This window comes from Telopea speciosissima, chromosome 4, assembly GCF_018873765.1.
Source record: "Telopea speciosissima isolate NSW1024214 ecotype Mountain lineage chromosome 4, Tspe_v1, whole genome shotgun sequence".
Lineage (NCBI taxonomy): Eukaryota > Viridiplantae > Streptophyta > Magnoliopsida > Proteales > Proteaceae > Telopea > Telopea speciosissima.
In genome coordinates this window covers 68,747,799-68,764,480 of record NC_057919.1, presented here as the reverse complement: position 1 = coordinate 68,764,480, position 16,682 = coordinate 68,747,799, and the positions used below count along the sequence as shown (strand labels likewise).

The window sequence follows — 16,682 nt, the reverse complement described above, 5'->3', positions numbered from 1 at the left end:
TCAAAGAGAGGAAGAAACAGAAAGGTAAATCCCTCATCTTGAGATCAGGAGCAACCACAATTTTTCTTTTGTAATTTTAGTGGGTAACAATCACCATCTGATCTTTCTTTGGCAAGAGATATTGAACTCAAATGAAACCGAAGGACTAGGAGGAAAGAAAAATGAAACAAATAGAAAGGGGAAAAATATCTCCTACCTCAGTCAAATAACTAGGAACTCAAGAACTTATCCACCTGAATGCTTCGAGACTTGACTCTCAAGGCTCAAGATAATCTGGGTTTCAGTTTGCTGGAGGATCCTCATTCACAAAACCATAAACGAACTCGGAGAAAAGACAAGATTCCTCCCCTTAAATTAGAGACAAATTTGAATAATGTAGGCTGTAAAAAGGATTGGAAGGAGCAGACAAACACGTAACTCGACTTGCCTCACGACCAATATCTCCCTAAAACAATCTTGGAGGCAAGAAAGGAAGAGTCACACCAAGATCCAGCTGCAACAGAGAAAACCCAGGGACTAGGAGAGGATGAATTTCAACTTAACCGGGGCTGTCACGGTGACATCGTGTATCAGGTTGAATGAGACTTTGCATCTTCAACAGTTGAGATTGACGATTGATGAACCAACGACTGAAATTAAGAGATGCTACCTATTAGCCTTATGAGAAACTAAAACAACTATCAAGTGTCAAACCAGAATGTAAAGACTAAAGAAGCTCAGCAAACTGATAAGAGGATGTGAAACAGAATAAAGAAGGAAAGTAGAGGGGGTTGAAAAAGAAAAGGGAAAAAATGCATAAAAAGAAAACCGTACTTCTCAATATACATAGTACATACACAGAAAGGAAAAAGAGACTCAGGAGATGAAATAATCATGTATATGCATGGGTTTACTCAATCCTCCTAGCCAGTATCTGAAGACCCAACTTGTAATTGGAAATAGATCCTCCAGCTACCACCCTTCCACTGGATCGACGATGAACAACCACTCATTCTTCATAGAACCCTTTCCGTTCCCAGGAAAGACCATGATCGTTGACACATACGAATTGAATGATGTTGCTGTCAACAGTCTCCTAGCTCAGAACCTGTTTTAATGGATTGATAGCCACAAACCTCTCCTTGGACCAACTGACAATGACAGGCCTGTCCTGTCCCTGCTGGTGGATGAAACGGAGAAGCCTGCATAGTAATGAATGCAACCTAGTCTTTCGCACTCTTGATCTCCCTGCCTACTTTCTTTCTGTCCCCACTGTGGGCGGGTACTGCAACACATCTAACAAAATAAAAAGAGGGGGAAAAACCAAACATAATATCTATGGGCAAAATTGAAAATACGATGAAAAAAAAGATACCCAAAACATAACATTTATGAAACATTGGGTATCTCAAACAGAATATTTATGAAAAGTTCCCAAGTGTAATTTACCCAGACAAGAATATCTGAAAATTTATTAAAATATAAAGTGTTACAAAGCCATCAGCAGTACATTGTGAAAATTCTCCCCCTTCCCCTGCCTCATCTAAGTTGTTGTCAAGATTAAATTAAAAGTACATAAAGATACAGCCTGCAAAATTCTACTGTTAGTACTGTCAAGACAACCACTAATACAAATAATGACAAACTAATTACATGTACTACAGTATAACATACGATTTTATCCAAGCCTCTGATTTTGGGTAGCAACCAACTGAATTATGAGGAATAACTGGTTCCTATTACCCACCCAGCATAAATTGTAAGTTATTTGTTTCAATCAAAACCGAGGTTTTCGTCTTCTCTTTCCTTCAGGGGTGCATCTAACCCTGCTGACCTTTTCAAGCTTTACAGAGAACTTTTCATTTGGTCCCGAAGATTTTACCGATGAAGTCAATTCCAAGGCAGATGAACTGGATTCTGGATGTTGTTTTCCAGCTGGTTTGTCTCCATCTCTTTTGACATGAACTTTTTTCAAAGGAGACCTTACCCTCTTTTTCAATGAACGAAGCTCCACTTCTTCCCTTCTGTTGTCATGACCAACAACCCGCACATAAAATGGATTTTCAGCCGTATGACATTCAGGCTCACCACCATAGTCACCTCTATCGAGATCTACATCTCCATTGTTCACCTGCAAAATGTAATTGATGGTTGGAACAGGTATGATGATACATTAGAGAAAATATATGGGTACCTTTTCAGGTTGGGGAAAACATAATGCTCACATAGGTCTACAAAGTAAAAGGGTTAAAAAGGTTTGAAATCTGGCAGGACCATGGGAATCTTAAATAAGTCCCAACTTAGGTTCTTCCAACAATCCCAAGCATCAACTACCATTCAGTACCAATTTTCCTGTCTGTTCAAACTTAGAGCAAGAGGAATCATAATCACTGAATCTTATCCCCACCCCATTACCAATTCATCATTTTGTCTCACCAACAAGTCTATCAATTGGTAATGTAAATTGAGGACAGATCAAACTACAATGGTACATGGGGTTGGACGACACATGGCTCAAGGTCTTGCGATATCTCGGTATCAACCAAGCTCGAATTGAAACCACATGCGATACCAGGTTTATACATGGTTTCGGCCGAGATTTCGGCATCTCGTCGAAATATCAACCCCATTTCTCATCTCGCCGAAATCTGCTACAATTCAATTAATTATAAATACCCAGTCTCGGTTGCTCTCGGTGGTTTCGGTGGGTTTTGAAGGAAAACACATAAAAACTTCATTTTTTTACCCAAATCTCACCCAACCAGGCCTGGCACTCGTTTCAATACTAGGTGACTCACTGACATTGTTGCTTGTATTGTTCACTCTTATAGTCTTATACATGTCACCCTTTGATTCTCTGTAATAAATAATGTTTGATGTATGATTTATTTAATGGATTATAATTTCATATATCTTCAAGCCTAATGCTTATTTAGGTTTTTTTACTTGAATTATATGCATTCTAGTACTAAAGATTGTCTGAGATAGGCCATATCACTGTATATATACATTGTAGACTACCAACCATAGGTCAAAAGTCAAACTACCATTTTGAGTTAGCTTTTTTTTTTAATTTAAGGGTTCCATTAGGTTTATAGGGCCTAAAATAGGCTATCCTACAATTTTCAGGACTTGATTAGGTCATATGGGCACCGAAACCAGGGGCTGAAAAAAAAAAAAACAACTCAATTTCAAGCCTGACTGAAACCAGGTCCGAAACCAAGACCTCGAACCTTGGGACACCAGTCCATGAGCTGAAACCCTTAAAGCAACCAACACATACTGCCACAAGAACAAGCTGGCATTCTAAATATAGAAAATACAACAGATGTTTCATTTTCAAATATTAAGAAGTGATTACCAGTTGCAAAAGTGCAGAGAACGTCCTAGCAACATCATGTTTTTCTTGGCCTCTCACAATGTCCGTGAAGGACATGCCATCTCTACCATCTGCTTCCAGGGATAGTTTGTCCATAACTCTCCCACCATAATCATGAATATCAAATGGTGCATGAGAATTCTGTCAAACATGTCCCACAACTTGAGAAATACTGAAGCATCAAAAAGTCTAAAATACTGAAGTAACAGAACAAGAATATGAGAAAGAGTAAAATGCATGGAACTTACTTGCTCTTCCAAGTTTTGCTCAATTCTCTGTTTCCATGAGGAAACCCGAGCAGCCAATTCAGACTGCTGTTCAGTTGCTGCAATACTAGCAAGTAGAGCATCCTGTACAATAAGGACAAATCATGTCTCTAAAGCTGAATCAAATTTAAAGTTGTATAAAGAAAGGGGAGGGGACCATAACTCACATCCCACAGATGTGGACACAGCAAATCTAGAGCCTTATAACACAAGCTAAAAATGATCAGATCATATATTACACATATTTATGTCAAATAGAACACGGGCATGCTGCTCATTCCTTGGGTAAAACTTTGTAAATAAATTGTAGTTGGCATGGACAAATACTACAAAGAGCCATTTGAGTGAAGATTCAAAGATATAAGGCTTTTGATACTAGATAGGTATTCCAACAAAATCAGGCACAAGTTAGCAGGAACTAACACATGGTAATGAATTGACTATATTGATTAGAGCACAATCTGCTCCAAAGACTGAACATTTTCTTGAGATTAATGCAGTTCAATAATGGAACGTATGCCAGGACCAACATGAAAATTCTTGATGTGAGGCTTCTAAGTATGTGCCATATAATCTCTATATTTGATTTGTAGTTGAAATGCGTACATGGACAAACTCTCTTCTTCTAAGGGTTAAAACGAAAGAAGTCAATATGAGTAAAAAGTTTGGGCCGGAAGTTTTATGAAGCTTAACTTTTCAGCTCATGGTCGACGGTGTTCTTGAATCTCTTTGAGAATTAGACTAAATATAAAGTTATAAACTAATGAAGGCATAGGTTAAGCATGTTTTAAACTTATGATAAAAGCTGGGCACAGGCATGGCTCCTAATATCCTGAAATCTGATTGGGACATGTGGAGAGCTATTAAGAAACTAACAATGAAAATATGTCATATGTTTGATGTCACAAGTGTCTGATGTTTCTGGATGTCAAAAGACAGATCTGAGCCTTCCATTTTCATTATTTTTCCTATCTAAACCGTCTGTTTTTTGCTCAAAGTTGGGAGAGTAAACAGTAATAATTAGAGTACTGGTACACATGCATAGACATACATGGGAAAAACTAATATTCAATACATACATCGGCCAGCTAAACCCTATCATGTTAACTTTCAAAACAGTCCAAGGAAGATTGTTAACTTTCAACCAAAAAAAAAAAAAAACAGTTCTTGGTTCAAAGAGAAAATGAAAGCGATGTGATAGGGGAGACAACACATTGTAGAGCGTACAACAGCAAGAACCAATCAACTACAAGATCCAATATCACAATCCAAAAGTTTGCCATTGTCATTATGATGAATACACATAAGTATCTAGAGAAGCCTAAGCTAACCAGGTGTGCGCGGCAAAGATCTTCCAGGCCATTTGAATCTTCCACTCCATAAGTTTCATTGTTATCAAAACAAACACCGTCATCCCCCTGATGCCAATAGATCAAATAAAAATTAATCCAATTGAAAACATAGATGTTTATGGATAAATGAACTGAATCTCAAAGAGAAAATATGATATGTTGAACCTCTTTATCACATAAAGGTATTTCTGGATCCATGTAAGTAGTCTCAGGCATGTTGATATCAACTTCCTCAAAATCAGGTTTATCATGATTTTCATCCTCATCTTCATCCTCAGGGCTACTAAAAGCATTGGTAGTTCGCCCTCCAAGAACAAGTGATTGCCGTAGCTGCAATTTTAACATTAATCAACGTGTTAAACCAGAAAATGCATAAAGAAAAATATTACAAGTCTTGCAAACAAACCTTCTCATAAAGTGGAGGGGATTGAGAACCCTGTAACCTTTCTTGGGTATGGATTTGTGCCTCCCAAATTTCAGCAAATTCCGAATCTATGGTCCCATGGAGTCTTGCTAGAGGAAATTGTGTAGTTAAAGAGATCTTGGTAGAGCTTGTCTCCTTCCTTCTGACAACTTTTACTGTTCAAAAGGCGCAAAAGAGAATCAGAAGTTATTATAAAATTAATAACAAGATAATAACTGAGTGAAACAGAAGGGTCATCTAACCTTTCTTAAATGGTTTTATTTTCAAATTTCCAGGTTCATGGGGATTCAAAGGCTTCCATGGATCATCATCGTCTTCGTCATCATCATCATCCATATGATTTGAATATCCACCATCCATTTCATCATTAATAACAGAAGCATCACAAGTAGGAGGTTCCAGCCAAACGTTGTCAAAATTAACTTCAGCATTGCCGTCAACCCCTGGATTCTGACTATTATTTACATCCTGACTTTGGGTAAAAGATGACTTATGAGCTGCACTGCCAGATTGTCTAATCGGAGATTGAAAGCTTTTCCTACCCTTCGACTTCAAACTGCTGCCTCTATTGGGGATATTTTGTTGTTTACTAGTTTGATCCCCTTTCAAAAAATCATTAATTGCTACAGCATCACAAGGATCTAATAGAAGAAAATCTTGGTACAAATCACTGGTGGCTAACTGCAACCATAATGTGATCCAGTCAAGAATAAGAAATACAAAGAAGTCATGATTGGATCAATAAAAATAGAAAACATTTTACCAGATAAGATTCTAATTCCCCAACATCACCGGTCACATCTAAACAATCGCCTTCTAACACAACTAAATTTGAAGGAGGCTTCACAAAGTTGTGCAACAATTCATTTTCATTGCTAAATCCCTCATCAAGGCAGTTCTTAGCTTCCACTGAAAAACATTAGCAAATATCAGCCAGTCAATATGGTGAAATTTTATGTGAAAAATAGGCAAAACCCAGTTGACTTACCTTGCACATCATCTAAACCCAGAAACAATTCATTCTCCTCATCAGGAACTGTATGGGAATCAACTCCGTCAGGCTGGACTGTAGTATTCTCTGGCTGATCCTGATGCCTGTTTCAATAAATAAAGAACCAAATTCTCAGCAACAAATCCATGGTACAAGATCTCGGTGAGATCTCACTTTCGACAGCTCTTGAGATGAAAGCATAGGCAATTAAAAAAACATACAATATCTCCGCCGAGATCTCAGTATCTCGCCGAGATCTTGACCTATATTTTGGTCTCGGTTCAACTCAGTCGAACCAGACCAATTTATAACTTACAAAAAAAAAACCCTCTCGGCGAGAATTCAACCCCAAAGTCGAAATCTTGCTTCCTCTCGCCTCTTGGTTTGTTATGAAGGGAAAACCCAACTTTGGTGGATTTTTTTGGCAAATCTCACCTCCAGGTGAAGATTAAAGCCTTTAGATTCAACATTCAAGCTTCAACGTCAAGAGAGGGAGTTGGTTTACTTCTCAAGAACACTGTTAGGTAACTATTCATCTCAAAAACAATTTTTTTCATAGATTGAAGATCAATACTTGTTTGTTGATTATGTACTTATTATATGTAATACAATGTCCACCGATCTATGGGTTGATGAAGGCAGAATTATTTTTCTGTTTTTAAATTATTTATTTATTTTTCTGTAAAATAAAATGATTTTCTTGCAAAAAATTTGAAATAAATATGGTTTATACTCATTGTTTGGAACTCAATTAGCTACTCTCAAATGGTAGGACTTGTTACAGACTTACACTTGTATTTGTTTAATCTATGTCCCTAACTCTTTTTCCAAGTTTCTAACCATTATTAACAAACCGTCGAACCATCACCATGTATGATTATGAAATATGAATATGATGTCTAATGCTTAAATGGTTTATGGTTTGATGTATCTGAATTCATAATGCTTATTTAAGTTGTTTTACACCTCTACTTTAATTATATGAGTTCTAAATATTGTGTGCCTTAGCCTAGGATAGACCTCATCCATGTCAAAGTACCATTTTGGGTTTGAATTTGTAAAATCTAATGTTTCCACTATGTTTAGAAGGCCTAAAATAGGGTGGGTGTCAAGTTTCAAGACCTATCTTGGCCATATGGCCACCTGAAACCAACCATTGAGTTGAGACAAGAAAAAATGCAAGATCTTGCCGAGATCTAGGTATATCTCGGTTTCGTGGCCTGGAGAAAGCAGGGGCAAAACAGAGTTCTAAAACCTTGAACAAATCTTACTGAAAAAATAGAACAGATCTCATAGTGTTCAGCCATGCAAATATGACCATAACTTTTGGTATGATTATTTACCAATGTGGAAATTCATAGCAAATAAAATTCCAATTATTAGGGGCCAGCTACACAAACCCGGGCCTGTCATTCTACTATATTTGTCATATCAACTTCTGTAAAACACCAACATGAGTAAGAATGATCAGCAGCAGGCACCACAACCCAAATGTTTCTCAGATTTTTTCTTTTTTTACTTGCCAAAACCAAGGTTGCACAAAACTAGTGTATCTTTAGCACATCTTGTTTCTTCACTCACCTATTTCTCTCCAGAACAAATTTCCAAGAGAAATCCATTTTTAGGTGAACCAACAGTTTCTTGCTAAAAGAAGGCATTACCAACAGATGCTTCAAAATTGAATTACCAGTCGGTAACTTCCATGACAATACGTCAAGTTAAGGGGTTGAAAAAAAAAATTGAGTATCAGTACGTATCGCTAACATATTGACCGATATGGCACGATATGATGCAATACATTGTGATGCAGGCCATTAAAAGCTCATGTTCAGATTCCAGAACTCAGAAACAAGTTCTGAAAGCAGAAATGACCACCCAAGAGTTTCATTCCTTCCCCTCAAACTCTTATTTTCCACTTTTTTGACTTGGGGTCTACATTCAAGCATCAAAAAACGAATCAGATTCAACTAACAAACCTTTCTTTTGCTCATTCAAGAGGCTAAAATCAGAGATTGAAAGAGAAGTTTTGAAAAAAGGTTGATTTTCAAAGAACTTGATTTTTTTGGTTAAATCACTAACAGAACTTGTCTCGCTATTCAACTAATGGCATAAATAAAGGTGTCTGGTAATGGCATATAGAAAGGTGTCCTCTTTGCCACTCTTAAGTGAGAGGTCGGATTAATTTAGTCTCCCATTAATGATTATCTAGGGGAAGATTATCTTATTGAGATGGAGAAAAATCCAGATAGAAAATATTTTGATTGGGGGGTTCTCCATTTTTTTTTTCCCTTATAAAAAAGTCCAATATTGAGGCCTGGCACACAAAATACGTGCAGGATCATCATTAGAACCATCATACTTGCCGACCATTGATGAACTGATCGGAACTATTACTACATGTAAAAAACCCCATCCTTGGAGAAATGAAGTCCAGATAAGCCCCATATCAGTGAACCCCGGGTTGGATTCTTGTGCTGGTTTCTCAGCAAGGGGTAACCTCAGATTAGGCATATGGGGTCGGTAGTGAAGGAAGTTGGGGAGTGTAGTCGAGCTTTCCCTAGCAATGGCTCTGCTGGTATTGGTTAATGTATAATGGATGGGCTGCAACCAATTCTACAAGAGGATCGTAAACTCTTCAATGAAGAACAGCATCCACAGAGTATTTTGAGGCTTTCTTCAATCAGCAACTATGGTAGCATAAAATTTCCTATCAAATTAATGAATCCCAGCAGTAATTTGGAACCTCGGTTGATCTCAGATTTGCAGGGAATTGAAATAAAAACCAGAATAGAAACAAAGAAGAAAATAGAGAAGATTTATAGATAGAAGAAGGGGGATAGAGATGGGTCTCTCACCCACGGCATTTCACCGTACCTGCCTCTCACAGCCATTAATGGCTTTAACCAAGCTCATTCTTTCCTCCAACTCAACTTGGCTGTTTCAGCCCTTTTTTCTTTCTTTATAAACTTCAAATTGGGTACAGCATTATAGACTTTTCCTAATTCAAAACAATTACAAAGTAAACCCAATCCCAACTAATTAGCTCACAAACAGAGATACCTAAAAATAGAAACAATTGGACTGCTAATAAACCCCTACGTAAGACTATAATTCCTTAAACTATAGGATGATTGCAAGCTGACATTATCCTCCAAAAGCTTCTCCACGCAATGGCCATGGACCCACCAAAATCTGAAGAATGTTTTCTGTTAGACAGGCTGTACGATGGCTAATCTTCGGCAGAATTTGATTCTACAAATATCTCTTAAAATCATGGTACAAAATTTCGCGATATATCGCCGAAATTTCGGTAAATTTTGGTAATTTCAATACTACAGAGACGAGATGGGCTTCCAAAATGAAAAAAGTTCAAATTTCGGCGAAATTTCAGTATATTTCGGTATATTTCATAGAAGTACTGTGTATTGAGCAGTATATTTCGATAAATTTCGGTTCATTTCAGTATATTTCGGTAAATTTCGTAAAAATACTGTGTATTGAGTATTGAACTATTGACTATTATGAAGTTTATGAGTTATGACTTGTACACTTATGCCTTTATGAGTTTAAACTTTAAAGTGTAAACTAAAGGCTACATTTGACTTTATTTTTGTTTCATTACTTTGTTTAAATTTCTTATTGTGTCTTTTAGTACTTAAATAATATGTATTTACCTATTTTATACAACAGTCAAAACTCATAAACTCATAAACAGTCAATCAAGGGTGCAAACCCAAAACACCACTTTGAGTTCATTTTTTTTGCAATATGAAGGTTTAAATGTGTTTATTTAGCTTAAATAAGGGTGTCTATGAAGTATCAGGCCTAGATATGGCCAAATACCCACCGAGATGGACTCCCGAAATATTGCAGAAAAAATGCAGTATTTCAACGGATATCTCGGTAGGCCCGAGATACCGATATATCGCGAGATATAGTACTATGCTTAAAATAAGGTTGGTCGATATGGCCAATCACTTCCAAAAAAGAGAGCTGGTTGATCCCTATAAAGTAAGTAGAATATTGGCTTGACATGCTGAATGATATCCTCTTCAAATCTGGAAAAATGCTGGCTCAAAATCTATTTAAATCTGAAGGTCATCTTCCACAAAATATGCTGGATGATAGGGGGATGAACCTGGATATGTTCTTGCTCATTCCTTATGATATGCTCCTCAAAATTAGAAATCTGGTCAATCGAACCAACCAAGAACCAGGCCACATCATCAGACCAGGCTGCCTCCCACAGCAGTTGAATCCCACAACTACACTGGGCTGGTTTTGGGGCCATGTTCCTGTGGCTACACATGGACCTATGATCCACATCATTGGTTCTTTGGACAAACAGAGTGATAAGAATTTCAATTGAATACACCTGTCTCATTATACGTTGTTCTTCATTTTAGTGTTTATCATGATACATGTAATATATTGTTTAGTTATACTATTTTTTGCTCCAAAAATGTATTTCCATGCATATCTTGACCATTTTAATGCATATCTTCGCATATCTTCATTTGAATATGATACGTTTTTTAAAATCACACCACCAATACGATTCAGACCATGGTTCAATTTAAGTGAATTAATCCTATTGGTTGTTAGGTGCTTATTTCCTATTGGTAGTTAGGGAATCTTTCTTTAAGTGTTTTGATTCCACCCCTCCACGATTTTTAGAGGGAGTGTTTTTTTAGTTTGTAATTAGGATTCAGCCTAGGATTCAAATTCCTAGGGTGAATACGTTTTAGGCCTATGGCCATATTATAAATTAATAAAATTGTGGGAGGCTCCCTCACAGTTCAGATTTGAAAATAAACTTTGTGTTTGCTTGCGCCATTGTTGCTGCTGCTTTGCTCCTTTGAGAGTGTGCCTTGTGAGTATTATCAAGGTGAAGGGATTGGTGGATCCCCAATGACTCCTTGCGTCTTGTAGACCGGGAAGATCTTTTTCTCAAGAAAATAAAACTCGGGTCTCGGTACCAACTCGACTCTTGGAAAAACCGAAACTAGTCGAGATCTTGCCGAGTTGGTGCATTTTTTTTTTTTTCAACTCGAAGCCTCAATTTTGGGTCAACCCGAGATCTGGACTCGAGATCCGAGATCTCACCGAGATATGTCGAGTTTTGTCCAATTAGGTAAGGTATTTAAGTGGTAGGTGGGTTAAAATAATGGGTTGAAACCGAGATCCGAGATCTCGCCGAGATATTGCACTTTTGAGACTCGTAGGCAGTCTCGTCTTGGCTTTTCCAAAAACCGAGAAACTCGGCGAGATCTCGAACTATGCTTTTTCTTATCTCCTTGCATCTTGTAGATCGGGAGACCTTCAATTCTATCTTCAAAGCTGCTGTCATTGAAGATCAGTTTTCAAGTAGTTTACTGTTACAGCATTCATCCTTCTTCTTCTAATCCTCCAACCTAAACCCCATCTATCCCTATTGTTATCCCCCATCGATGCACCTAACCCTAGGTCATCTAAACTCTGTCCAACCTTATTCTACCATCCAAATCCATTCAATTTCAAATATAACATCCTCCCAGGAACCCCTCCACTCGACTGTAGCTTCTGCCCCATTCCTACATCAAACCCTAAAATCCTCTGAACCTTCATTAATCCCAAAACCCTGGAATTTATAGATCATCACTTCCAGCCATTAGTTTACCATCAAACCTTGGCCGAATATTCTTCTTAACCCCTAGAAGACTCGACCTAAAGCCCTAGCCCAAACTCTCACTCTAAACCCTAAAACCCATTACTCCCATCTTTCCCAAAACCCGAAACCCTAATTTTCTAATTTTTAAATTTTCACTTAAACATCATCAAACCTTCACTGTTAGCTTCTCCTAAACCTGCCTAGCTTTACTAAATAAGATCCAACCCCATTAACCTAAGCCTAACCCTAGTTTTGACCTAATTCCACAATTCTGCCCCAATCGGTCAGCTGTTTGGAAGTTCCTGGTTACTTGGCTCCTAGTGGACTCTTATTTATCTACGACTACATTAGTAAGTACAAATGGTGAAAGAAACTAAGGAAAATGAGCAAAGGATCAAATGATCCTCTTTTATGGTTGAAGAAAATGACTTAACATCGTAGTGAAAAGTTTCCCTTACAAGAGTCCTAAAGGGTGTATCCTTTAGGACTCTTGTAAGGGATATTTTTCACAATGATGTTAAGTTATTTTCTTCAACCATAAAGCTTATAGAGTTTATAACTTCCAAACAAATTAAACAAAGCATGTAGAGTTTATAAAAGCTCAAAAACTTAATACCTTTCTAAATCCACACAACTTTTCAAGAGTAAATAACCTTATTTTTTCACTCAAAGGAAATGTAAAGGACTGATGCAGATTTATCACCAAACTGGACTTCTTTTATTAGGAATAAGTCTAGGGTTGGGTTGTATACATGTTGGGCCTTTGATCCCATGGGTTTTCAATGTAATAGGCCACTTTTATGGGCCTAAACTATGGGTAATTAGGTTGCATACAGAATTAGTTGTTTTAGTTCTATACTTAGTTTTATTTTGGTGTTTTTGTTAATAAATTGAACCAGTTCAACCAATGGTTCAATTTAAATGATTTTAATAGTTTTCTTTTAAGTATTTAAGTTGGGCTGGATTAAGACTCTGTTTTGAGTCTATTTTTGTTTCCTAGTCAATTTAAGTGACCGAATAGGTTAAGGATTAGGTTAGCCTTTCCTTTTTAGTGTAGGGGTCTATTTTTGAGTCTTTTATATAAGGTTGTAAGGGGGCAAACATGGCACACGAATTTTCATATTAATGAAAGCTTTTGCTACTCTTCTTCTCCGTTGAAGATTTTTGTCTTGTGTTTGATCAAGGCTGGTGGGATCGGTGTTTGATCAGATTGACACCTTACAGTGAGAAGCTCTCCTTCAAATTCTTTGAAGATCTCCTTCAATTTGCAAAATCAAAACTCAAGAATTATTCAAGATCCTCTAACCACCCTTGCAACAACAGTAAGTTTGAATCATCCCATCAATACCCATTCTTCTCCTAATCTCCAAACCACCCCAAAACCCTAATTTTCCCACCCATCTCCCAAAATTCTTAAAAACCATTCAGCTAACAACACCTTCATGTAATTGGATCTAGTATTCTCCTACCCAATTGGAATAGTCAAACCAAGATTTTTTCCGATTATCCCATTCAAACCACAACATCTCTCCATAATTGAACAACATTCCCATAATCTAAATTCTGCCCAGACCAAACCAGCCAGCAAAATCCCTCCTTTTTTAGTTCAAACTCTCCACACCTGCCCCTATAGCATTCGATCCAAACCCTAACCCTAACCCTAATTTCACCAAAAATTGTATTTTGACCTAGCCAATTCACCTGTTCATAACAGATCCTGTTTTACTGGCTCCTAGTTGGTCTCCTACCAATCTAGGACTACATTAAGGACTCTACTCTGATTCCCTGTAAGGGTGTCAAACAGCTAGGTTTCAGTTTGGTTCAGGCTACACTGTGTACGAACCGAACTGAACCAGTTCGGTTCTTATTTATACGTGTAGTTCGGATTCAGTTCAAACTGATGGTTTTAACTCTAGAATCAAAACCAAACCAAACCAAATTAAATTCCATTTTTTCGAAACCAAAACTTAACCGATTTTTTCAATTTGGTTTGGTTCAGTTTAAGTGGTTGTTTATGTTCCGGCTCGAAATTGACACCCTTAATCCCCTGCCCCTAGAGGGGGGAGGAGGTATGGGTGCTGAGTGCCTAGGAAATTACTAGACTCCCCTCCCCCCTCCCAAACCAGTGGCAGCAACCATATAAAGCTAGCCGAGAAATTATGGCACAGAATTCATGGCATCAACTTGATAGTATCTCCCATCACTTCATGTTGAAAAGTTAACAGGTGGACCTAGGCAAAGCCACCAAACTTGGTCGCTTCAATATGTTTTAGGGGTTTTCAGATTCATGAAGAGGTGCAGGAGCTAGGCCAGTGAAATGGGTAGAGAATTAGTGCAGTTTGGTAGTTCATTAGGAGGTTAAAATAGGACACGCGACAAAGCAAGACCATGAAGCTCCAAAAAGGTTGTTAACAACAAGTATCAGCTTTATTTGCAGGCACAAGAAAACTAGTTAAAAGGTCAGTTCGTAGGAATAGACACCAATTTACAGGTTCCCACGTGAACTTTGTTACCTCAGAGCCGTAAGGGTAAATGGTAGAGCAACAAGAGAATACTCATCACTCAAAGTTTGACGGAGGGCTAAGGAGCGGATTGGGGAAATGTTATCCCCAAACATGATGTTGTAAAAATGGATTGTAAAAGGACCCCAAATGTTTCTCGAACTCGAACCCACTTTGACATTATAGAAAAAGAATATAATCAATTCGACTTCGTACCTATTCTGAGAAATGAAATTCAAAGCAAGCAAAACCAAAGAATACAGATATTCTACTTTCCGGCTGTACACCTGAATAGAACCTTGAAGCACCAGAGCAGCTGAAAATACCGAAAAACAAACAAACATACTGTCAACGAGTGGGGAAAGCAGGGAAATGTAAAAAAGAAAGAGAGGGGGGGGGGGGGGGAAGCAAAGGAACGGAGGAGACTGTCAATTAGGAAGGGACAAGGGAGCGAACCTTCAGCGAAGTTCACAGAGAGCTGACCATCATCTTCGCCAGTAATCTCACCAGAACAGATCTTCAAAAGATACTCTTCGAGGTTCTTGGCAAGATCAACGGCCCAATTGGATTCAAGGTCACGAAGCGGCTGCAAAATGTGGAATCTGCCACTGCTTCCTTCAGTGCTCTGATCTTCACTACTTTTCATCTTCAAAAGACCAAAGCGACCGCCCCATGCTGTTCTATCTCCATGCCAAGAGAAACCCTAGATTTTGAATTTGGGACGGAAGAGAATGAATTTTAAAAATAATAATAACCTAGAAATAGGGAAATTTGGTTGCAGGAAGAAGCTTGATAAGTGATAACAGGGAAACTAGAGTAATGGTTCAGAAGAAAGAAGCGCACGTCGATGCTGAAGCGAGAGCGAGAGCGAGAGCGAGAGAGAGAGAGAGAGAGTGTGTGTGAGTACAGGAGTTCCAATATTCAACTATTCGTCTTTCCCGCTTATTATCTTCTCCTTCGATTTTTCAAGTGCGTAGGACGCCAGGCGTGTGAGAAATAGACCGTTGGATGGTCCGTAGGCCAGTGGAACGTCACCCGCAGTTCGCCGCTCACTAGCTCAAATCAATTGCCACGGAAACTGAAAAAAAGAAAAAATTTCATGTACCTCCCCGAGGTTTTCCTTAATTACACTTTCACCCATGAAAGTTGAAAAACTTCACATACTTCCACTACTTTTAAAACTAAAGTAACAAAAAAATCCATTCTTTTAAGGGTTTTTTACAATTATCTTCCCAAAAACTTTGATATTTATTATTATCCCCCTAAAAATTTTCAAACAACTATTACCCTCCCCTGTTGCATGCTAATAACTAACTGGCTTCCACCATTACATTTTCGTAACGGAGAGGATTAGTCGTGACAGTGTGCCATTATCACGGATTTTTTAAGACCAAAATGCCCATTTTGGGATAGTAATTGTAAAAAAAACCCCACCCCATCACTGTCCCTTCTCCTCCTCCTCCTTCAAACTCAAAGGTGCAAAATTATTAGGAGAGATTATTGTACGAATTGGTGAATCGAAGACCGATAAATCGGTTTTACAATTCATCTGAGCTTTACTGATTTAGGGTTTCTAGAAGAAGAAGAGGTTCAGAAACCCTACAAATCTCTGAAATTTATCATTTTAATCGTTTTCGTTCCGATCAAAACCCTAGGGTTTTTTCGGGTACTAGGGTTTGGTGGCGATGTCTGCTGGTGTTTGCGGTAAGCAGCTGGGGTTCGAAGAAATCTTCGGATCTTCTACGCCGTCTTCCTCAGCTAAGAGAGCTTGGTGTTCGACTTTTGGTTCTTCGATCTGTTCTTCTGATTTCGGGTTAGGATTTGAAGATAAGGTCTCCATCTTACTGCGGATGTTCCCAGCCATGAATCGGGAGGTACGTTCCCTGAATCTGATTTTCTCTTATCCTAAATTTGCTGAATTCTATGTCTGAGAAAAATTGAAATTTCTGCTTTACATTTTGTCCCCATCTTATTCAATTCGAAGAAACTTTGTTTCATGTTTTCATTTTAGCTTTCCCATAGGATTTCTCTTCTTTAAACATTTATCACCATATCCTTTAATGTATACAGCTCTGTTTACGTTCTAGTTTTTGTAGGGAGTGAGTTAATAACATTTTTTTCTGGCTTTGGATAATCTATT

At 38.0% G+C, this 16,682-nt stretch overlaps 1 protein-coding gene across 2 annotated transcripts; it reads right to left on the bottom strand.

The window, feature by feature from the left end:
- Window positions 1-1,433: 1,433 nt before the first annotated feature.
- Window positions 1,434-15,293, bottom strand: LOC122657495 (condensin-2 complex subunit H2-like). Of its 2 annotated transcripts, none has more exons than XM_043852211.1 (11): window positions 14,999-15,293; window positions 14,759-14,858; window positions 6,389-6,495; window positions 6,164-6,303; window positions 5,643-6,081; window positions 5,383-5,555; window positions 5,142-5,306; window positions 4,956-5,042; window positions 3,607-3,708; window positions 3,341-3,499; window positions 1,434-2,110 (listed from the first exon to the last, which is right to left on the bottom strand). In XM_043852211.1, exons 1-11 carry the CDS (start codon window positions 15,186-15,188, stop codon window positions 1,757-1,759), a joined length of 2,016 nt encoding a protein of 671 aa, XP_043708146.1. In that variant the 5' UTR covers window positions 15,189-15,293; the 3' UTR covers window positions 1,434-1,756. The 2 variants fall into 2 exon arrangements, with proteins under 2 accessions (XP_043708146.1, XP_043708145.1); XM_043852210.1 differs by having other exon boundaries at window positions 6,164-6,309; window positions 14,999-15,292.
- Between the last annotated feature and the right edge of the window lie 1,389 nt (window positions 15,294-16,682).